At 38.3% G+C, this 24,365-nt stretch overlaps 1 protein-coding gene across 1 annotated transcript in view; it reads right to left on the bottom strand.

Annotated features, from left to right (window-relative positions):
* The window catches only part of ssbp4 (single stranded DNA binding protein 4), a 62,945-nt gene extending 50,630 nt beyond the window's left edge, over positions 1-12,315 (bottom strand). The window contains exons 1-2 of the mRNA XM_079891419.1: positions 12,131-12,315; positions 2,898-2,970 (exon numbers count right to left, since the gene is read on the bottom strand). Of these exons, the coding sequence (XP_079747545.1) occupies positions 2,898-2,970; positions 12,131-12,186 (129 nt within the window). The 5' untranslated portion in view covers positions 12,187-12,315. The remainder of the gene's footprint in view (positions 1-2,897; positions 2,971-12,130) is intronic.
* Between the last annotated feature and the right edge of the window lie 12,050 nt (positions 12,316-24,365).

Here is a 24,365-nt window from a genome sequence, read left to right as displayed (position 1 = left end):
ACAACATGTATTACAGTGACGATAAAAAAAGAACTGAAACCGGAAGCATTTCTGATTTGTTTATATGCTTATGGCGGTTGCATCACTTTTCTTTCTCATCACTAGCTTTAACATATGCAACTTCGCGGCAAAACAAATGCATAAAAGCGACCAGCTGGATATAAACAAATGAAAATAGATCGTAATCGTAATCATTAAATATTTGCGCATGTTTTTGTCACATTGTTTTAACCGCTTGAGATACTGCTAATGTTAGCATCCCCTCAGCCTCGACGGCAAACACACTGCTGTTCTTTCTCTACTAATGCAGCATCTAGTCAACAAATTAATTACTTTATAATGATATGAAAACACGCACAGTAGCGTACTGTATACATGCCGTTTCATTGTCTGTTTTAAATCCGAATCTAAAGTGTCCCGCTCTGTGCAGGCAGTATCACACGTCAAAACAAACTCCACAGGGTGTCAGTGATAGTTTTTAATTTCACCTCTAGGGGCCGCTCTCATGCGACGTAATGACAGCGGACACTTCTCAGCCGATTCAGAAATGGACGCAACCCGGGGAAAAACTATCGGTTCTAGAGCTGCACGATTCTGGATGAATTAAGAATCACGATTATTTTGTTTCAAACAGAGATCACGATTCTCCCACGACCCAGTCTATTTAAAATGTTGATTTTTTTTTTTATCGGTTTGAACGAATGATTCAATGACTCGCTCCAAGATTTCACTTGTTTCATTATTGGATAAATTAGCATTTTTGAACAAATCTCTAATTGATTCAATGACAAATGCACTTTTTAACAGTCACTTGTCGCCACCAAGTGGCATAACAATGTAATCGATACAATCGTTATCTGAAGAGCCAAGTTACATTCAAAAGGTGATTTGCTCTATTTTTATCGCTACCGGAGACATCAGTGTTTATATCCGATTCCGAACTATAAACTTTTATCCCAGTACTCCTATGATAATCTGAATTGCTATAACAGAAATAATGATACAGTGAGGATGAAAAGACACATGAATTCTACTCTTTCTGGATCAGCGTCAGCTCCAATGCAGATCTGAATGTTTCGAATTGTTGTCATTTAGGAATGAAATCGCCTGGGTGTTGGAATCGAGATCATGATATTTTAACGATTAGCTAATCGTCTAGCTCTAATCGGTATGGATTTTTGCCGATAACTGATTGTCCCAGCAAACGGTTATCGGCAAAACCGATCAATCGGTCGACTTCTTTAGGGTTTGACAATTCATTAGGATAATGCACAAAGTGGAATATATTAAAAAACATCATGCTCACATATATTACTTTTCATTTCAACAAAACGTACAAGAATTGCAGCTAAAAACAATAAATAACTAAATTTTCTTAGATTTTTGCCTTAAATGTTTTTGATAACTTTTGATCAATCTTATTAAAGTTCACGATAAAAAGAGGGAAAAAGTTTTATCTAACATCTCATCTGATTGAAAACTTTATATTATTGAATGAATATTGAGTTGTCCAGGAATTGAAATGTGTAAAATCATGATATCGCACTGTGGTGTGTTTTTAAATATCTGTGTATCATGCCACCCTACAATGCTGGGCTAAAATTCAGAGACAACACCTCACCAGTCTGACCAAAGTCCCAGGAGGTTCTTACATGCACAAGGCCAGAATTTGGCACAGTGCTTCATCTTTGTCAAACTTTTTCTGAGCGAAACATTTATAAACACTGGGAGCTTTTAAAAGGGCACTTAATGATACCCACACAAACAAACGCAGCAGGTGCCAGAGGGCCGCGGCGAATGCAATAAGATAGATGATAACATTTGAAAAGTTCACAATCTGTAAAGGTCCTGAAGCACTAAAGAAGAGTGTTAATGTCTTATAATGTCAAACAATTAACATTTACACATCTTTATAACTGAAAAAACATATCTTGTCAAAAACAGCTTCCATATTCATTCAAATTACCAACTGAAAAGCTGAACAGACATCACCTGCCTCCAACAACTATAAATGCCTTCCAATATAAAGCACAATAAAACACACTGTGTGACACATTTCAAGACCGCAGGTCAGCAAAATCTTGAAAAATGCTAATAAATTAAGTTCCACACAAACTGCCTTCTTGATTCAATTAAAGGATAGGCTATCAAAGCCCATATCAATTATTAAAGAAATGAGTCAAACCAATAAAAGTCTTTGATTGGCCTTGAAAGAGAGCATTACAGCAGATTGAGAGTGTATTACAAACCAATTGCACCTGTTCCCACAGAGGCCGACATTAAATCAGACTTTTAACATGCAGTCGTGTTTAAGAGCGGTTCTGAACAGAAGTGGTGGCATCACCTCCACTCCAGACATGTAGTGTACTCAAGCTCCATATGATGTTCATATACTGAGAACAGCATTGACACCATCTACAGCAGAAGCTCCACCGCTCCATAAAAACCATACCGACAATCCACTTTACTTTGCCAGCAGTTGCCGCACGAATGTTAATGCTCGGATCGCGCCCCCTCAGTGGAGCTCAAACTGATTTTCAGAAACACAATCGCTGGTGACATGTTACGTAACATCATAGCAACGACACTTCCCTTTATTGATCAATACCTTTCAATGTTTTAGCAGATAAATGGAGGTCGCTTTGGAGAAAACAATCCTACTAAATAAGAAGTTGCGTTTTAATAAGAAACTATGATGTTTATACAGATCAGACAACTGCAAATATCTCTATATACTACCAAAAAGAACAGTTCTAAAGCTAACAGTTCACAGTTGCTGAAACAAAGCAATTGGAATTGATTGATTAATTGATCAATTCATCAATAGGACCGTATTCATTTCTGGCCTCATATTTCTAGACTACACGATAACAAGATGATTGTGCGATACCACTTACCTCTGACAGGAAGGTCTGTGCCGATTTCTGTGCGCCAACATGCAGCAAGTACTCATACACATATAAAGCTAACCTGCAAAACAAAAGAGGAAATAGGCATTGTAAATCTCAGGAGACTTGAGGGTTTTCCTTAAATCGTCAATTTTGGGTTGGTCCCAAACCAAGTTAGAAAAATGCTGTTCCACTGGCTTTCCCATTCTAGATGGACAGGCAAACACATTACAGCAATTCACTTCGGTGCATGTTGAAACCTCACAGGTGCTCAGTAGCAAAACATTCTTGGAAATGCAGACTGGTGAAAATAGTTTGAAATCTGAGATTTGAGGTGAAGACACTTAAGTGTCACACTTCAATCTCAATGACAACACAAGTGAGATTTCATAATTCTTTATACCAATTGATACCATAGCAACAACAAAAAAAGTATCATATCATTGCTATTAAAAAGTTTGGGGTCAGTAAGATTTTTTTTTAAAGAAATTAATACTTTTATGGAGCAAGGACTCTTAAAGCGAGGCATTAAAGTGATCAAAAGTGACAGTAAAGACATAACTAAATGTTACAAAGAATGTTAGTCAAAGAATCTTGAAGAAAATGTATCAGTTTCCACAAAAATATTATAATAATAACGTAATAATAACTGTTTCTTGAGCAGCAAATCAGCATATTAGAATTATTTCTGAAGGATCATGTGACACTGAAGAGTAATGATGCATAAAATTCAGCTTTGATCACAGGAATAAATGAATAAATTAAAATATATTAAATGTAAATTGACAATATTACTGTTTTGCTGTATTTTATAAAATAAATGCAGCCGCCTTCTTTCAAGAACAGTAAAAAATTGTACCCAAAACTTTTTTGAACAGTGATACAAGTATGATGTAAGATGTAAGTTTAATTGGCATATTATTAATTTAAAACGGTAAATATGAACATACATATGAACAAAAATAATACAAATGTAGCCTTCAATTAGATTTCAGAATAAAACAAAGTTTTCCAAGAAATTATTAAAGTAAACACCCATAAAGAACATGAATTAATTCAGAGCATGAGCTCCTTAAATTAAGTTTAATTTAGGTTTTCAATTAAGATTAAATACAGTAATTTAGTACATTTATTTAAATATATATATATAATGTAATTTATTAATTACATTAAAATCATACAATTACTCTGACCCATAAATGAATTAAGTTTTCTAAGTATCAGAGCAATTCAACTGTTTTTGAGAGCCACTTTGTAATGTACATTAAACTAATCTAAATGTAATAAAATGTTGAATCATCTTCTCTTTTTTTAGCAAATATTAATATATATGATTAATTCAATGAATTACATGTAACTAACGTGATCTGAAATTGTAAAAATTGACAGGCCTAATAAAAATGCATTATCTGTCCACAAAATACACTCCCCATTACTATTTAAAGAGCATCTCCTGAAGAACAGCTTCGAGGATCAAATACCAAGGACTCATTTTCCCCACAAACGTCTGAATTATTTCTTGGTGTTTCATCAGACGTACTCATTTTAGGAGCTACCCTCAAGTATATATACAGCTGTCAACAAAGTTGTACTTTTGTGCAATGCGAGGAAAAGATTTCAGAGTTTTCCTTCTAATTTAATTACAGTCCTTTTTAACATTTAGAAAAATGGAAATTCATTTCACGGAACTCGTGTCACACTTAATTTTCTCCCAAAAAAAAACAGCACATCTGCGCAGGTTCTTCCAGCAGTGTGATGGAGGAACACAATTATGTGACGAGTTCACGAACGCCCACGTCCATCAACTGACTGACACACTGACCTGAGAAGAGCATTAATCTCCACTTTAATGTCATTCCCAAAAAGATGGACTTCCACAACTTGATTCGTTCATCTACATTTTTTCTTCCATCTTCATTAGTTTTGAGAGTTTTAACAACAGTGCCTACTTTAACATTTAGACAAACATGTTAGGCTAAAAATTGTTGGACTTCCATCCACACGGAGATGGCATTTTTGTCCTGTGAAAACAGCTTTTTGAAGACACTCTCCCAAGTGGATACATCTGAAAATGCCATTTTTGTAAGTGTAAAAACAGGTATTTGAAAATGATGGTGATTGTCTAGTCGTGACACATATTGTACCAATAGATATCCATGGTTATTATACCGGTATGTGCCTGCTACACTGTAAAAGTGATATGTTGACTTAATTTTGACAAAAGTGAGGAAACCTGTTGCCTTAAAATTATTAAAGGTACAATATGTAAGAATTTTGTCTCAAAATATCCAAAAACCACTTGCAGAGTGTTATATATTTCTTTCAATTGTGTGCTTACATTATCCTAAATGTTTCCAAGAATTTGTAAATACAGAGAAATTCACAATTTTAAAGTGTATGTCCCTTGTCGCCTGTCATGTTGTTGTCATTGACGTAATATTCGCGTTACCCCGGTTTCCGCTTGTACTACCATAGTAACCATGGCGACAGACGTGGAAACCTGCGTTACGTCTAGCGGCACGCTCACGCTGTTGCTGTTTCGTTCAAACATTATGGACCATGGCAAGCAGACTTTGGGACAAAAGGAGAAATAAAACGAGGATAAACATCGGAGTGGAGTTTTCGAGATGCCGAGAGCTCCACGTCCGCGACAAACTTCGACTTGAAAGCTTCACGAGTCACGACTTGACAGGGACGCCGCTCTTGCATGTACTAGACAGGTGAGCAAATGTACATAAAACTAATCAATGTTATATAGCTCAACATGATGAAATGTTAGAATATGATCAGTATGTTATTCTAATGTTGATCTAGCTTACTGCTAGTCATACAGCCAACAAACTAACACACAGAATAGCATTATAACTTTCAACACACTCAATTGCAGTTTATTGTGATAGTGTAGACCAAGTGAAACAGCGCTGCGTTACTTCACAATTTTAATTCGTCAAATAAACTGACCTGAACAGTTTAGTAGAATGAAATGTCCTTATTCCTTTATATCTGCGGGACTCGCATATGTCTCTTATTAGCAATCGCGTCCTGCTTCATACCACAGTCATAAAACATGAATGTATTCACTCATCCTTAAACATTATTAGATCCATTGGCATGAAGACAAGTTTTTATTATTCCGCTTATTCACTGCGTCATCAACCTACGCCTTTGTTATTGTAAGAGGTTAGCGACGAAAAAAATTACATATTGTAGCTTTAAGCAAATAAACGTATGCGAATTTAAAAAATTAAGTTATGTGAACTTGACAATTCCACATAACTTATTTTTTTCAATTATGCATGAAGTTTGTTTACTTAAAAAAATTAAGTTGTCAACTGATCACTTTTTTCAGTGTATGTGCTATTGACTTTCACAGAATTGCTAAAGATAAATGTTTTTTTGTACAATTACATTCCTGCAAAGATGACAGAAAATTTACCAGCAATTATCCTGCGGCAAAACATGAGGGCAATTGTGTTTTAGACCAGACATGGAACAGTGACTGAGTGGACACAACATTAAGTGTATATTATGTATATTTTGCTAAAATGATCAAGCCAGAAGAACAGCTTGATAACTTTATTATAACTCGTCTCTCTGTCTTATTTCAGTGAACTTTTATTACATTTTACGCATCGCAGTAAGCTGATTTTAGCGTTTTCCGACATTTCGGTGTGGAATAGAAACTTGTAAATACTAGTATGGACAGAAAGCGTTTTGAAACGAAAACGCCATTTTCGAATGTATCCGGATTAAAAGGATAGTTCACCCAAAAATGAAAATGTTTCTATTACTTACTCACAAGTTGTTCCAAACCTGTATGAGTTTCTATCTTCTGTTGAACACAAAATAGCCTAATTTTTTAAAGAATGTTGGTAACCAGAAAGTTGACAGTAGGCACCGTTGACTTCCATAGTAAGAAAAAATACTAAACAAATATACTAAGGAAGAAAATGGGTGTCGTTAACTGTCTGGTTAACAACATTCTTCAAAATATCTTCTTTTGGAACAGAAGTAAATGTTGATTATCCCTTTAATGTAGACGTAGCCTTACAACACAACACTGCTTAAAACTAGTCAACTAGTCGTCGTTCAGACATCCCACTGGACCTTTAGTCAGAGTCATGTACCGGACAGCACAAGTCTGCTCAATTGAACCCAGCTGGCATTGAGATGGATCAAACAGAGATTCCCACAAGTGGCTGGATTAAATTTTCATTGTAAACTCTAGATAATCTGAGGATCTTCTGCAGGTTGAAGATGAGTTCCTGCTCTTGGCCTGAGGCATAATTGTGAAGGACTTCATCTACAGTGGGCTTTAGGGAGTGCTTTTTGTCATACTGTCAGAGGAACATATCGTTATTTCGACTAATAGCGAGACTGCAGGTGGAGGATCAACAGGCTGAGATGCTCAGTGTGCGTTCGACTAATCCTCATGCAATACAACAGCTCAGGGTGCAATAGGAAGGCGGACCTATTGACTTAATATTTAGATTAATGACTCCATAAGACCGGTCGAAAGCTATCGTTTTCACACGCCTGCTTCTGAGAGGCGCGCAGCAGGGATAATTTAGACCTTGACAGCGGCGTATGGACGTCTGCATGGATGCCGATACGGCGATGATGGACAGGAATATCTGACAAGGTTCTGCTTTTGCTCTGCCATTCAGGCGTGGCGGCTCGCTGTGTGTCCAGTCTCATTATGATGAGCTCTCCTGACTTAACCTGAGAACACATCTTGACATCTCGCCCGAGGCTCCCAGTCAAGACTTCGTTTATACATAAAAGAGGCAGAGCCAAGTTTAGCTAGCTTAAGCGCAGACAGTTAACAAATTAACTTTGCTGTCTCCATTTCAATAATTCAGTTGCAGGGTCTGGAGTGAAGGTGAAGAGCATGTGAGGAGAGCTAGAAAGTTTTTAAGTGAAGTTAAGGGATATATCATGCACCAGGGGGTCTCTAGTTTTGTTTCAGAACCCAAATTTGAGAAACGCAAACCAGTACCTGGTGTATCTTTTTGAGAATAAAAACAAAGATTATCAGACTATGTTTTACTAGAAAATGTTTTTCTTCTTCAATATTTCATGTGTTACTTCCTGTCTCTTTATTATTCATTCTGAAACTTAGAAATTTCAAGGTGGAAATTGTTTTTTTTAGTGCATGTCAAACAACTCATCCCTGTTGGCATATGCATGAATTTGCACAATTTCTGTTTTGTAAGACCGCACATATTTTAAAGTTCTGGCCGATTCCGATAATAAACTGATCATTAATTTATTGGTTATTGACGATTAAATTAATAATCATGATTATTTTGCTCAAAATTATAATTTTAATGATTGTTGTCATTTGAGAAATTGATTTTTACATTTTCATTTCTAAGCAAAAATCAAGAGAATGTCAACCCATACACAGTTTATTTTACCTCAGTCTCCTGATTCATTATAGGCTATTTATCCTATAAATTAACAAAAATTAAAACAGTGAAATTCCTAATAGTAATTCCAATAATTCCAAATGACAACAGCATAAAAGACTTCATCTTGTAACAGACATTTATTAATTCATTAAGTGCATTTATTCAGCGATCACAATAGCAAACAATATAGTCGGGATTCATGTTTGGATTTATTACATTTCATCACTGAGGATGTTTGATCGCAGATTTAGTCGCAGTGAACATCGCAAGTGGCTCGCGACAGAAAATAGACACTTATTTAAGAAGAATATTTCCAGTTTATTGGTTTGTCTGTGTTTTCAGATCATCAGTGTTTCTTCCACAGTGTAGAGAGCGCATGGTTGCCAGATTGCAAAGTAAATTGTATCCTTTTAATACACCCACACACTACAAGATAATCGGCCTGTTTTTGGGCCAAATTCTCCCATTCTGACAATCCTAGATGTTCTGATGGTTCTACAGATTATCTTATCAGATTTCCCTGTGGTGTGATGCGCGTTAAGAGTGATTAATTCTGCTCGGAAGAACGTCGGAGCACCGATCTCAAATCATAAATATCCAACATGTTGAATATTTACGATCAGAAATCCTGATATGTGAGGGGAACCCCGAGGACAAACGCACTCTTGTAGTTTGTCATGTGGAACAAGACGATACCCAATCAGAAAGCAAGCTGACGGAAGCATGACAAGACATCATCACCCAAACCAAATTCTTTTTTTTCTGTAAAAAGCAGTCCAAACACCATTTCTTCCTGCCCTTCGTCCGCCATGTTTGTTTACTCTAAAGTCAAGTTTGACTACGAGATTTCCCATGTTCAAGAATCAGCTTTAAGTTTGTGACATCTGGCAACTGCAAACATGAACGCTTGTAGTAGAGGTCTCCTCTGTAGTATTTTGTCTCCTTTTTTCATCAAAAATAAAGAGTGGTCATTTTAGTCTTTCAGTCATTCTAGTCTAGTCTTTTTCCGTCAATGACATAGCATGTTAATATAATCACAGTAATCGTTTAATGGCCTTGGTGTCGTCTCGTCATCTACTTGTCTTAGTCATGGAAAAAAAAACAATTTCGTCAGTTTTCGTTAACAAAATGAACACTAACTAAACAATGATTTTAAATTCTACAAGTTACTTTAGTTTATGTACATCATGAAAATTAGAAAGTCATTTTGAGATTAGCATTGGTATTAAATTATTGTTTTTAAAGATAAATGATGATGGCAAAAGGTAATGTAATGTTTAATGAACATGTACAACTAAATATACAATCTGCAGATACCAATAAATAATACTGTTTTGATTCTGACTATACTAAGACAACATGCTAGCTTAGATGCAACCTATAGGCAAACTGAAAACTCGATTTTAGCACATAAATGGTTCGCAAACCTATAACAAGTGGCCTGATTGTTCCATTGACATCATGAAAAGTGCTGTCATAATATTGTTGGTGTGCCCTGGTTCCACATCCTTGTAGATTGTGACACAACTTGACTGATCCTTCATTCATAACCAAAGATTGACAGAAAAATTCATTAAAGCAATAGCGCTAAATAAAAAATGTTGATAAACTTTCATGAGGCAATCCATCTCGATTATTCTGAAGAAAGCGGACCGAGCGCTCTTTTAGAAAACACGCACGCACAAAACAGACATTTCCGCGTTACAACTGAGAGCGATCATTAAATATGCCCCGAAATAATTACAGAGAACATCTCTCTTCAAAGTAAACTTGAAAAGCCATACATCCAGCTATCCAAGATGGAAAATTAATTGATTCTCATCTATGTCTGAGAGCAACGTTTATCCAAAACAGAGCAAATCAGACGCTCTTCATAAGAACAACGTCCTGTTTCTGTGTGCATGCCTGATTCCCTTTATATGTAGCTGAAAACACCTCTATGAAGGGGGCTGAACCATCTGGATGAAATCAAAACCATGCATTCAGACCTACTCGCTGCCTCTTAGACACACCAATAAACTCAGGGAACCCAGAGAAGTGCTCAAGATGTTGGGGGAAAATAAGAGATGGAGACCCAGACCAGAATCTGTTTTCATTAATTTCCACTCCAAAAAACACAATGCGCAATTTCTTGTGGCATTCCAGCTCGTTTGTGGAATCTAATCGAATCTTCCGAACCTGAGCCGTGCACACTAAACTTTGATGATCCAGAGCATAGATATCGGTTTGAAACTAATTAAAGTCAAGAATGACGCAATAAACTTCGTAGAGCCCTCATAGTGCACTTTTTCCATGCGGTTTCTCCATGCAAACTTGCCATGGATGCCAGTGGATGATGTTTAAACTTCATTAGTCCATCTTAAAATCCTAAGCTGACTATGAAACCAGTTCCTTGAGGTTAATGGAGCCTTTGCTTGACTAGTGCCGACAAATTTGACTAAACAAAGCCTGTGTGGTCACAACACCACATTTTTAATACAACACGAGGAAAAAGTAACCTGCAGTGTTAATGCAGCGACCGTGGCACCAACACTTGAGGAGCCGTCCACATCCTTGCACTAAACCTGAATGATGGACCCATACAACTTCACATTCATTATTATAAGAGACGAAATGAAAATGTCAGGCTAAGTGAAAGTTTCTTGGAAAGAGAACACATTGTAAAGGACTCTGTAAGGGAAAACGCAAACTTCTGGGAAGCTTTTCACGCAAAAACTACAACATAACATTGAAATGAGTATTCTTAAAGTGAAAAGCAACATCTGAATGATGAAATGACTCCAGACATGTTTGAAAAACCTCACCAATTACACTTTCCCTCAGAATTTCCATACAAAGATGGTCTTGTTAGCAACTTCTCTCGCCTTCACAAAAGGATGCTGATCTCCTATACATCATATTCACAGTCCGTTCATGCAGTTTAACCTTATACTATTCCTTTAAGTGTGTTATAGGTCCACAACAGCTGAAAATCATCTCCGACTCCTCACATAATATTGCAGACTCCAAGTCTGACACAGTAGCCTATGACCCCCATATGACAGATTTATGAATATTATAGGTCACTTTTACAAGACTTTATTACATTTAAGGTTTGTAAGGTTGTTTCTATGGCAACAGATTGTACACAACAGTGGAAAGATCACATGGTGATGTAGTGCCATAAAATATTACACTATGCAGTGTGGAAAAGTCACCAAAACTTGAAGCAACACGAGTTTTCATAAACAGCCGGTGCTTTACCCTTCAACAAAACACTAGATATTAAAAAAATAATCAGGGGATATGCACGCATCGGTGTTACTTGTAGCAAAACAAATGTTAGAATTGCTCAAATATCTTATCAGTCAGCTTTAAAACGCAAAGGAAAACGTGATGAGATAAAAATAACATTGAGTTCAAACCAAACACGATCGCGTGCTAAACATCTCCAAAACTTTGTCTGAAATTCACGAGAAAAAGACTCGGATGTATTTACCCACCAATTTAACTCATAAACAACAGATGCACGGCAACTAATGTTGATGCAAAAGATGCACAAGCCTCAAAATGAGAGATGGAAGCATGCAACATCACTCAGATTGGATGCATTGGACAGTTCAAGCGTTCACGTGCGCACCCAAACTTAAATAAAATCGAAATGCATGGACACCTAAAACCATTAAAGTGCCACAACCAGCTATAAAGTTAGAAAGATCCAGGGAATATCACTCCAGAGAGCATATTCACCCTAAATACACCTTCAAACAATAGTACGTACAGTTTTAGAAAGTTCCGAGTCCGCAATAAGCAAAGCGAGACTCTTTAAAGCGCGCGCAATTCACTTACTTTTCTCTCGCTTGACTATCAGAAGGGACGACAGCTCCTTTACCTTTGGCGTACATGCTGGATTCTGTTTTAAGACTTTTACCCCACTCAACACCTGTCAAAGAAAGCAGCCAGGAAAACGTTCTATCTCCATAGCTACCCCCTTTAGTGTTTTCCCTCTCCCCCACCTCCTCCTCCTCCTCTTCTCTCCCTTTTTTTTTTTTTTTTTTTCTTTTTTTTTTTTTACATCTCCAACATTGGCCACAAATCAGGCACAGTTTCTATTGGGGGGACTTGAAACAGGTCGCTGGTGATTTTTTTCTCTCTCGCGCGCTGTTCCAGGAATGTGTTCTGCCTCCCGCTGCGCCAGGAGAGGTGGGGGCCTCTTAAAGGGGAACGCACACTCTTCCCGTGTTTACTTGGCACAGGGGCTGAAATGGAAAAGACGCTAACATTGCCTCGGGCCTTCGTGTATGACTTTGAGGTTTTGAAAGTAAGAATTTACGCTTGTGTTCCAAGATTTGGAATCTGAGGCATTGTTATGTCCATTATTTTTACTTAAGGTTTGTTTGACAATTTTAGATAGAATGCTGTTTGAAATTTTAAAGATGACTAACATTCCTCGCTATCTGATATCCATTTTGTGGTTGATTTTGGATCGTGTTTGTAGGTGTGTTCTACAAACGACAACACATAATATTTAAAGTCACCATGAAATAGGCTACAATTAAGTATTTATTCTAAATTATTTATCCGTGTACATTATTTTGTTTAATTCATTTGCCTTCCTAATCTATAATTAAATTAACTTCCTTTTGCCTCAACATCTCTTCACTGATGACGTTTTTTTTGGCAAGTGGGCGGGACCGCCTTAAAGGAATAGTTCACCCTAAAATGAAAATTATCCCATAATTTACTCACCCTCAAGCCATCCTAGGTGTATATGACTTTCTTCTTTCAGCCGAACACAATCGGAGTTAAATCATATCCTGGCTCTTTCACGCTTTATAATGGCATTGAATAGTGCTCGAGTTTTTGAAGCCCAAAAAAGTGCATCCATCCATCATTAAAGTAATCCATACTCCATTGGGTTAATAAATGCCTTCTGAAAAATATCCATATTATAATCACTGGGTTCTGGCAACGACTGCATGCACAGTCATGAGAGAGTCGAGTTCCGGCAGAAGAGATTGACCTCTGACCCGACGTAGGACGTAGCTTCTCTACTCTTATATCGAACTCGTTCAAAAAATTTCTTTAAAACGAATTGTTTTAGACTTCTGATTCGTGACCGGCATTTTGTTTAGCTTTATCCACTGAGTTTCTGCCTTCGTCATTTATCACCTAAACTTTCGCTACGCCTACGTCATAAGAATATGAAATGTACTTCTCATCACATGCACTGTATACATACCCTAGCGTACACATAAAAACTGTGTATATTTTGGGCTTTAGAAGGGAAATATAGGGAATTGAGGAGAAAGACTATGTATCATCCTAAGAATTAGGCTAGCTCTGGGACACATAATAAAGCTTAATGGTTACAAACATATGGAAATAGTCAAAATGCAGGTGTGTTTGAATGCTCGCACATCCTGCATATTGTACATTTTAGGAGCATACATAGGATATTGTGGCCAAAACAACTGGTGAATCATTTTCAATAAAAAGCAAATAAGAATGAAATGCATCATCTGAAAGTTATGCCTCTCTGTTTTATCATCTTCATAAAGTCTCATTTGCTGAAGGAGCATGCTTGGGGTAATGACATCAGCGGGTGAACCAAGGCATAAAGTATGATTATATTCTGTCGCTATCATTTCGGTGTCCGTGATAGCTGAGGTTTCGCCATTTTTGAAATTTAACTGTAAATATTCAAATTATGACACTAAATGAGAACCGACACATCCAAAGACTTGATTTCCATGAGGCTATGGAACATCTCACGGCAGAGACTACTTAAGTGTCTCGTCATGACAGCTGGATCTCTATCAGATGTGCTTTAGAGACATTCAGCTTTCCCTGAGCAGCTCAAACCTCCATAGAGTTGTTTTTTGTGTGTTTTTAAACCCATTGTTGATTTGTGCACCAAAATTTGGCCTCAGTTCTTACACGTCACAGTTGTTAAGCAGGGAATTTAGCTTTAAACTTCTTAAAAAGTCTTCTTTAAAGTCACACAAGCAAATATACATATGACTGCCTCCAGAGCAAGACATACATCATTGCACTATAGGCCCCGCCCACTGGCATTCAGTCGCTTAACGGATGACATTTGACTAAATGCGTTGCATCAAAAGTAAATAGAACCCATTATAATCATTGGCACTGTCCACACTGCATACAGATGTGCGTCCAATTTCAGGCGTACTCCATGCACTCGAGTCTGTCGACAACAGGACAAATGGAAAAGTGAAATTTATTTCCAGTTAAAACAGTTCGTTTGCGTCTCTGTACAGACTTCAGAAGGATCCCAGCATTGGAAACAAGTGAATGGTATATTTTAACGGCGTCCCGGATCATGTCGGAGGATTTTATGTTTGCTCGGAGCATTTTGTTTTGTAAACGAGGCACAGTGTAATGGAGAGTTTTGCAAAGAAATTTTGTTGAAAGATGAAGCAGCCAACTGATGAAGCAAGCCTTAAAGGAGCCGCACCTTAAAAACGGATCATTTCACACAGAGGGTTAGAATGAAGGTTGAAAATAATAGTTTTTCCGCATATAAGTGAACCTCAAGGAGCATATTAAAATAAAAAAATAAAAAAATAAAAAATATATATAGTGGACATGAATTAAGAATTTGTTTCCACGACTTATTAAATCATTCTTATTTGTTCCCTCATTTTAGTTCAATTGTGATTTAACACCCGCAAAAGATTTACGGTGATTGGTGTTTTAAGCCCCCAACGGCGCCTTCCAGGCAGCGAGGGGATGGGTAGGTTTAAGGTTGAGGGTAGGGTTAGCTGCCTCTAAGGATCCATTGGGGGCTTAAAACACCATCGAGCAAGATTTACATGCATTAAAGGACAAAAACACTTTACTTTTATCATAATTTACATTGAACATCACCTCATTCCTCAAAGAGTCTGAAAACTGTTCGCTCAGTAATTTAGTCTCTCTAAACTCCGCCTTTCCACGAGCCTACCCTGATCTGATTGGTCAGATGCCCAGTCTGTTGTGATTGGTCTACTCTGCTCTGATTAGTCAGATGGTCCAGTCTGTTGTGATTGGTCTACTCTGCTCTGATTAGTCAGATGGCTCAGTCTGTTGCAATTGGTCTACTTTGCTCTGATTGGTCAGATGCCCAGTCTGTTGTGATTGGTCTACTTTGCTCTGATTAGTCAGATGGTCCAGTCTGTTGCAATTGGTCTACTTTGCTCTGATTGGTCAGATGCCCAGTCTGTTGTGATTGGTCTACTTTGCTCTGATTGGTCAGATGCCCAGTCTGTTGTGATTGGTCTACTTTGCTCTGATTGGTCAGATGGTCCAGTCTGTTGTGATTGGTCTACTTTGCTCTGATTGGTCAGATGCCCAGTCTGTTGTGATTGGTCTACTTTGCTCTGATTAGTCAGATGGCTCAGTCTGTTGTGATTGGTCTACTCTGTTCTGATTGGTCAGATGGTCCAGTCTGTTGTGATTGGTCTACTCTGTTCTGATTGGTCAGATGCCCAGTCTGTTGCAATTGGTCTACTTTGCTCTGATTGGTCAGATGGTCCAGTCTGTTGTTATTGGTCTACTTTGCTCTGATTGGTCAGATGGTCCAGTCTGTTGTGATTGGTCTACTTTGCTCTGATTGGTCAGATGGTCCAGTCTGTTGTGATTGGTCTACTCTGTTCTGATTGGTCAGATGGCCCCGTCTGTCCATTACCAGATCTGAATTTCAGCTCCAGTGGCTTTCTCAGCGGTTGTTTACACAGTGATACGAACAGTAATGATGGAGTCGTTTTTTCCCGTATCAATCCAGCGCTAATCCTCATCCTTTGATGCGTGCAAAGTAAATTCGCAGGGCTGAAAACAGCGTCATCTTGACATGTCCACAACACGAACCAAACTCTACCAGTCTCAGCTACAACTACATTGTTTGAGGGTCAAATTAGACGTTGTTCATGGGCAGCCAGTGAAGAGCATAGGCTGGTATTATGCAAATTTGTTACATTGTTACGTAGGTTTGTAACATGAAGTGAGACTGGATTTGCTGACGATTCATTTCTGCAGTTCAGAATCGATTATTTCTCAGAAAAAAAAGGTACAAAAGCTGTCACTGTGGCGGTACCTTTTCAAAAGGTACACTGTTGTACCTAAAGAGTGCATATTAGTCCCTCAAAGGTACATATTGGTACCAAAAGTGTACATATTAGTTAAAAAAGTGTACATATTAGTACCTAAATGGTACATATTGGAGCCCTTTTGAAGGTACTGTCCCAGTGACATTTTGTACCTTTTTTTCTGAGAGTGGACAATAACTTGTCGTGCACTTTGATCTTTAAAACTTTGCAGACCTGTTACCTTCACAAACAGCTGCATTGCATGGAAGGTAATTTCCGAAAAAGCATAATGGGGCACTTTAATATACAATAGCATCCCCTGGGAGCAAATCAAAACACGGATTTGTCAAAAAATGTGATTTTTGATCACACTTTTGAGTGTAATTGAACTAAGAATTAAAATAATAGGCAAATCTAATAATATACCCCTTTTTCTGGTATCAAAACCAAAATAGTCAAAACTATAGCTGATCTTAGACCAGAACAATAGACCCAGGAGAATGTCAAGACTGGCATAGCGCTGCAGTCTGTGTGAGGCCCCCAGAGAGGAAAGACAACCCAAAACACCCACAGAACTGACCACTCCTGTGACTCAACCCTGACTCACGCAAACCCTCTGATCTTTCACACTTCTTCACTCGGGCCCTTAGAAGTCTGACAGACCATATTTATTGCTGTGGAATAAGACGCTTAAAAAGGGATCTGTAAGAGAGACCATCCGACTAAACACAGGGATTCGGCCAATAGCCCGAGGTGACAGAGTTACTGTTGTTTGTTACTGTGGCAAGGCAAGAAACGACTTTACTTCATGTACCGTACAGATTTCACAAAGAAATTTTACAGTTATTTTATCATTTTAATATTTCAATAACTTTTAAAAAGTTTTATACTACGTTTTATATATGCAATTTTATAATATTATTTTTAATACACTGTCTTTTAAAATTTTGAGTTCAGTAAGATTTTTTTTTAAATAAATTAATACTTATATTCAGCAGTGAAAATTGAAAAACACAAATGCTGAAAATTCAGCTTTACCATCACAGGAATAAATTAAATTTTAAAACATAGGCCTATATAAATAGAAAACAGTTGTTTTAAAGTGTAATAATATTTCACAATTTTTACTGTATTTTTGATCAAATAAATGCAGCCTTCTTTCAAAAAGACTAAAAGAGACTTCAAAAACATCACAAAATCTCACCAACCCCAAACTTATAGTGTAACATTAGTGTCAAATTGAAATGCTTAATATAATTTTATGTGCTTAATTGTCATGAAATTGTGCACAAAAAATTATACTGAAAATTTGAATATTCAACACGTCTTGGTAAACAAGTATTTGTATGCAAGAATATTGCTAAGGATCTTTCTTGTTAGATTCAGCGCATGTTACTTTTCTCAGCCAGATTTAGCATGGAAGCCACAGTCTTGTTGTTTGCCATGTTGTGTTCTTGCGGTTCTGATGGAGTGCCTCCGTCACCATGCTAACAAGCCGCATCTGCACGGGCCTTTCCCTTTAAGAGCCGAGCTTGAACGCAGCAGACTCGTGTGTGTGTGTATGTGTGTGAGAGCTGATGTACGGTCCCATCACAGCACACTGGATGTGTGGGTGAGCATGTGTGTGAAAGAAATAAAAAATTAAAAGAGAAATGGATGGGTTTCACTTGTCTCCTGAAAAGTGAGTGAGTGAATCTCACAAAAAAAACCACTGTTTCTCCCAGAAATCAAAAGGAAAAACATGAGGGCGTTATTTTTGTTTGAGAATTAAGCACATTTCCTGCCCCAGGTTTACTTCTTTTCTTTTTTTTTGTTATTCACATTTTCTCGTTACATTCACATTACTGTAATTTATTATACTGTATATTAAAATAAAATAAAATAAAAAATGCATTACCGTAGTGAAACTAAGGTTTCTTTGACATATATAGCGGGAAATGTGTTTAATTGTCAATTTATCACCATACACAAATCTTAATAGTCCTAAAAATAGGCATCTTGAAGCTAAATTAATAAAGCACTGTTAGTCAATTTTTAAAAATGTATTTCTATTTAATTAAATTACTTATAAAATATGCATAATAATTAAATAGATTAGTGTACATAATTAATATTTGCTCAGAAAATCCAACAAAGATAATTTAAGACATTTAATATATATTTTTAATAATACCCTAACTAATAATTTTCTCTAAATAATTAATCACACTAATTTAACATGTTAAATTGACAGGCCTATTATTTAATTGATCTATTTGCATTACGGTAATGAGAATTTGGGAGTGGAAATGTTAATCAAATTAATTACAAGATATGCGGATCAATTAATTAGATTAGTGCATTTAATCTATATTTGATCAGAAAAGCCAGTAAATATAATTTAGGACATACATTTTTTTTATATAATAGCTAGCTTTTTAATGCATGTTAAATTAACATAACAGTAATGAGAATAACATATTTTTGCATTTCTGTGTTACAGTAGTGAGAATTTGGGTGGGGGAAATGTTAATCAAATGAATAACAAGATATGCATATTTATTCATTTAGATTTTGAGGTGAAATATGACCTGGACGTGTTTGTGACAGATTTCGTGAGATTCAACCCAAGCAGTGCCAAATGGACACAGTGGAGAAGAACTGAATGAAAGCTAACTGACATGTTATTGACTCAAGGCCAAGTATTATGACATCACAAAACACAACAGAGTGATGTACATCATCTCCGGTATGAGACCTCCCAGTATTCACTGTTCACTGGTGCAAAAAAAATCTGAATGGTTCCCATTATTTCTCTCTCTCCTTTCTTCTCCGGCTCCCTCTTTCTGTCTCGCACAAAACCACCCACGTGTGCGCGCTTGCCAATCCTGCTTGCCCACACAGACGTGTGTTAAGTCTGAACCCCCCTAACAATCCCATGATCCTGTGTGCTTACAACCCTCTAGCGATGCTGCTGCCTGACCTCACTGTGCCTAGAGGGATGGGGTGGGGGGGGTGGGCACACGGAGTAGGAAGGGATTTAAGCAGACGGGTAATGGAGGCTGTCACTTCAGGGATCAGACAGTCTGGTCTGATACGGATGTAGCTACAACCTAAAGTAGAACGGAACCCATCCGTTTCAGACCTCTGTGGTGCATTTCATCGAAAGTGTGACCACATTTACATAGATATCATATGGCCTAATGGTAAACTGGTAAACATATACTATAATAAGCAATATATATGTTGTTTGCAACAACTTTTATTTTGTCGGAATACACAGCTATTTTGAATGGCTGCCAATGGAGAAAGATGCTCTTTAGAGCCAAACGGTGTAGTTACAGCATCTACTATTGCTAGCTAATTGCTAGCTAATTGGGCTACGCTAACCAGCCCTGTGTCCAAATGTGCATCCTATCCATTCTAAATAGTATGTGAGATTAGATTTAGGGGCTGTTTACGCAACACCGTTTTCAACTTAAAACATAAACCTTTTTGGGGGGTTTTGGCCGTTCATTTACACGACAACGGCGTTTTGGGTGCCTGAAAACGCAAACTTTTGAAAACGTGTTTCAAAGTGCACGTTTTTGAAAACAGTCTTTGTATAAACCACAAATTGCGAATCTCTGAAAATGATGACGTCACGCACATGCCTATTACATGTACAATATGTGTACATCGCCATCTAATGGCCTGGCAGCAGAATACAGCGATTTTAGTCATTTCACAGATCCGTGTGAATGGGGATCATTTTGACAATGGTGTTGTCTGTATGCGGAAAATTACAAGGAAAAACTTCTCTGTTTTTAAGCATATCGTTGTCGTGTAAACGTACCCTATGTGTCCCAAAGCATATGTTGAAAAGTGTATGCCAAAAGTCCCCAGATGGCCTACTATTTCCAGTAGCATTTCGAAGTGTGTATGCGTGTACACTCTAATATTGCCCATAACCCATTGCGCTTTGGAGGAGGATTCTGTTCAGAACTACAAACACAAATAAAAAGTGTTAAAAAACTACAAACATGGCTGGTCTGTGCGAGTAGAGAGGTTTAGATAAAGGGGTTTGAGTGACTAACATTTAATCTTATTAAAAACATTATTTAATGTTATACGTGTTATATTTAATTTGCAAAAACAATTTTATAAAGATATAAAGATATGTTTATAAAGATATGTTTAGACATTAATTTTTTAATGCATCATTATGCAAAAATATGAGGAGAGTTTTCCGCATGAAAGACCCACGACTGGCAGATTAATGTGCTACTTCTTTTCTCTCCAATACTGTAGGAAATCAAATTAAATGAAATGTGGAGGATGTTAACTGTGACAAGATAATTGACATATAATTTTACGGTGACAGGATGCACGTAACTATGCGACAGAGCCTCCGCTAAAGACGCAATTTTATGAAGTGATAGTATGTCCCAAAGCTTATACTCTTCTGTTACACACTCAAAAGTAAGTACTTTTTCTTCACAAAACTTTTAGGGCAAAGTACAAGTAGGCGAATAGGGACGCAGCTCAGCAGTTGAGAATAACAAACATGTAGGAAGCCATTTTGTTGTCATGTGACAGCCAACCATAAACATGAAATTATGTTACAGAGAGGACACCTATTATTAAAGTGTTAAGATCAGTAAATCTCATAAAATATCAGATTTTTTGACTTTTTATGACATGAAAAAGATCAGAATGTGAAATGATGAAACTGAATGCTGTTAATCAAAGATATTATATTTATGTGACATTTGTAAAGGTACTGTTTAGCCTGAAATGTTTGAAGATGTTTTTGAGAATGATTGAGATGAATGAGATTAAGTTGTGTACTCTAAAAAGTCAGCGAAAAATATGGTCCAATATATGAATGTCTTGATGTAATTTCAGTATTTACAGGTGCTAACCAGTAATTTTATTTTATTGTTATCCCAATCGGAAATGCATGTTTTGCTTACATTTCAAAAAAAGAAAATTCCATACTGTTTTTTGACAAACACCAGCTTTATGCTGTACTAATTCTCATCCAAATCATCCAAGTTTACATGAAGCAACTGGCGAAAATACCTATTTTAACCACTGCCAGTTTGATGCAACAAATGTCATTCATTTGCAATTAAAATGAATGCAAACGGATTTCAGATATTAAAGACCTACCTAAACTGCAGTGTGTGTTGTTTCCCATAAAATTGAAGTTACATCACAACTGAATTAATTGACGCCGAAATGCATGATTTTTTTTTTTTTATGGAGGAGAAGACATGCAAATGTTCTTTTGCAGACGTCACCCTGAGAAACAAATCCCATCCAAATAATGCTTTTGTCAGCTGTATGCTTGAGGAAAGAGCTCAACTTAGCAAAGGACTATGCAGTGTTTCTGCAAAACACCGGGGTCAACAAAGGGACAGAGTGAGGGAGAGAAAGAGAAAAACAGAGCTGGGCGGTAGATGGGCAGCATTATGTTCCGCCCCCTGGCTCTCTGAAAATGACTAATGCTCCAGAAAGCAAACAGTAGTTCTTCTCCAACACCTACGCCAGCAGATGACAGATGACAATACTCAAGAAAATGAAAAATGTGTATAAATATAGATCATGGGCACGACTAGCTGTTTCGACATGGCATGCCTGGTGTGCACTGCTCAGAATGGAAAAATTAAGTGGTTGGGCAGATTATTCCGTGTGCTCTGATAGGGATGGAGATGAGTGGTAAACTTGAGTTCAACAAATTAACAACATTTAAAACATTTCTGAAGAAAATGTGAATGGTGCTTGCTTGTGCAAAACAAGTCATGATGCTAGATGTTTTGAGTGTTTTAGTGCACTACCATATAGCTTCTAGGGTGATTTTGGCATTTGCTGGGAGGTTGCTAAAGGCCCCGATATTGCCACGAACTGTGTGTTTAGTTTCACTTTCATGGACTTTTAGTTTGTATTCGTCAGTTACCCGTTTCACTTCAGTTGTCCGGTATTGTCGTTGTTACACGCTGTATGTTGCCTGCTTCTTACATTTGGATTACTTGAGTTTGTTTTATTTAATAAATAAATAAATTTTGTTTTGGAACCTTTTTCATCGTTCTCTTCATCATCTGGAACTAAAAGTTACAGAACCATCAAACAAGTTAATATGGAGATTGCCTCCATCAACACATCTCTGATGGGGAACTTTAACAGTCCCAACAGGGTAATGATTTGTATTTTCCAAGGTGGAAGGACCTTAGAGGAGAATGTGGAGGTATTCATTGGCGCCAGCCACCTCACCGTGTGCAATGACATCACGCTCATGGAGAGGTTTTGGATCAGACTCGACAACGAGATCTGGCTGGTGATGCCCATGGGGAAACTCCTGCTGGAGGCTGGCTGAGTACATCAGCTTCGCCCTGTGGGTTGAGAAGAAGAGAATCCCACCGCCAGCGTCCGGTCACAGCCCCAGAGCCAGACCCAGCGCCCATGCCCACCGCGGATAAGGAGCCAGAGCCCACCACAGACCAAGAGACCCAGCCATTACCTGCCACAGACATCGAACCTGAGTCAAAGAGAGCCAGCTGCCAAGTCCATCCCAGAAGCAAAGCCTGAGGTCCTGGCTGACCAGGTGTGTGAGCCTGTCGCAACATCTGTGCCACTGGGAATATTGGTGGTGATAGATGAGGAGGAAAGCCTAGGAGTCAGATGTAATGCTTAGTTCCCACCCTGCCCACCCACAAACCTTCTCTGCCGCTGGTCCCTTCCTGCACTATTGTATGTTCAACACCTCATCATCGCCGCTGGTCCTACCCAGCCCTAGTTTGTCATCAACACCAGTCCTGTCCATCACAGAGAGTTCTTTGTCACCACAAGTCCTGTCCTTCAGAGAGCCCGCTTCCTCACCCAGTTTTCCTTTCCTGCACGCTCCACTGAAGCCAGCCATTCCCTCGTCTCCCCCTACATCGGCTACCTTCAACCCCTCAGCTTCACTATCAGCCCTGCCATGCAGCCCTTATCCGCCTTGGGGCTTCCGGTCTCCAGCACTGCCCTGGTGTAGGGAGTCCCGAGCTCTGCCTTTTTCCCTCGGAGCCCTCAGTTTCACCTTGGGCCATCGACCAATCAGCTCCGCCCGGGTCAGTCATCACTCCACCATCACCACAGACTTCTGAACTGTCTGTTGCAGTTTGTTGCAGAACATCCCTCCACCCCTATGGCTCCGTCGGACATCTCAATCCCTCGGGCTTCACCAGGGTCCCCACTCACACCGGTGTTGCTTTAGCCCTTTGAGAACTTGTCGCCGGGACTCCACCTTGGTCTCCCAGTCACTGGACGTCGGCTGGGCCTCACCATCTCCCTGTATCACCTCAGTCAGTCGGGCTCAAAGGACCACCCTGGCTCCTCCCTCCATCACTGTCACGGTGGGTCGCCTCCATCATGGCCGTCTCCTGGATCACTCTGGGATCTCATTGGCTGTACGTTCCTCCCTTGATCCTACCAGCATAAACTCCTCCATGGCTCCTCCCACCATCAAATCCTCTTTGGTTCCTCCCATCAGCTCCTCCATGGCTTCTTCCACCGTCTGCTCCGCCCTGGTTCCTCCAATCTGCCACCCTATGGGTTTCCAGCAACTCGTTGGTCCCTCGTCCACCTCCTGAATCTCCACCCTTCTTCCTTTGAACCATCCATCATGGAACAAGGAGGGTTCGTTCTGTCACAAACTGTGTGTTTAGTTTCACTTTCATGGACTTTTAGTTTGTATTTGTCAGTTACCTGTTTCCTGTGTTTCCTTTGTTTTCCTAGTCTTTAGTTGTTACCTTTGGATTACTTGAGTTTGTTTTATTTAAAGAGGTCCCATTATGCCCTTTTATGAAGTCTTGATTTTGTTTTCGGGGTGTACTAGAATATGCTTTCATGCTTGATTATTCAAAAAATGCATTATTATTCACATATTTTACATTATTACTGCTCCTATGTCCCGAACGCGTTGTTTTCGATGAAGCCCCTCCTTCCGAAATATAAAATATGCTGTGATTGGTTAGCTGGCCCAGTGTGTTGTG

This window comes from Squalius cephalus (assembly GCF_949319135.1).
Source record: "Squalius cephalus genome assembly, chromosome: 13".
NCBI classification, from domain to species: Eukaryota; Metazoa; Chordata; class Actinopteri; order Cypriniformes; family Leuciscidae; genus Squalius; species Squalius cephalus.
This window is presented reverse-complemented; position numbering and strand designations above follow the sequence as displayed.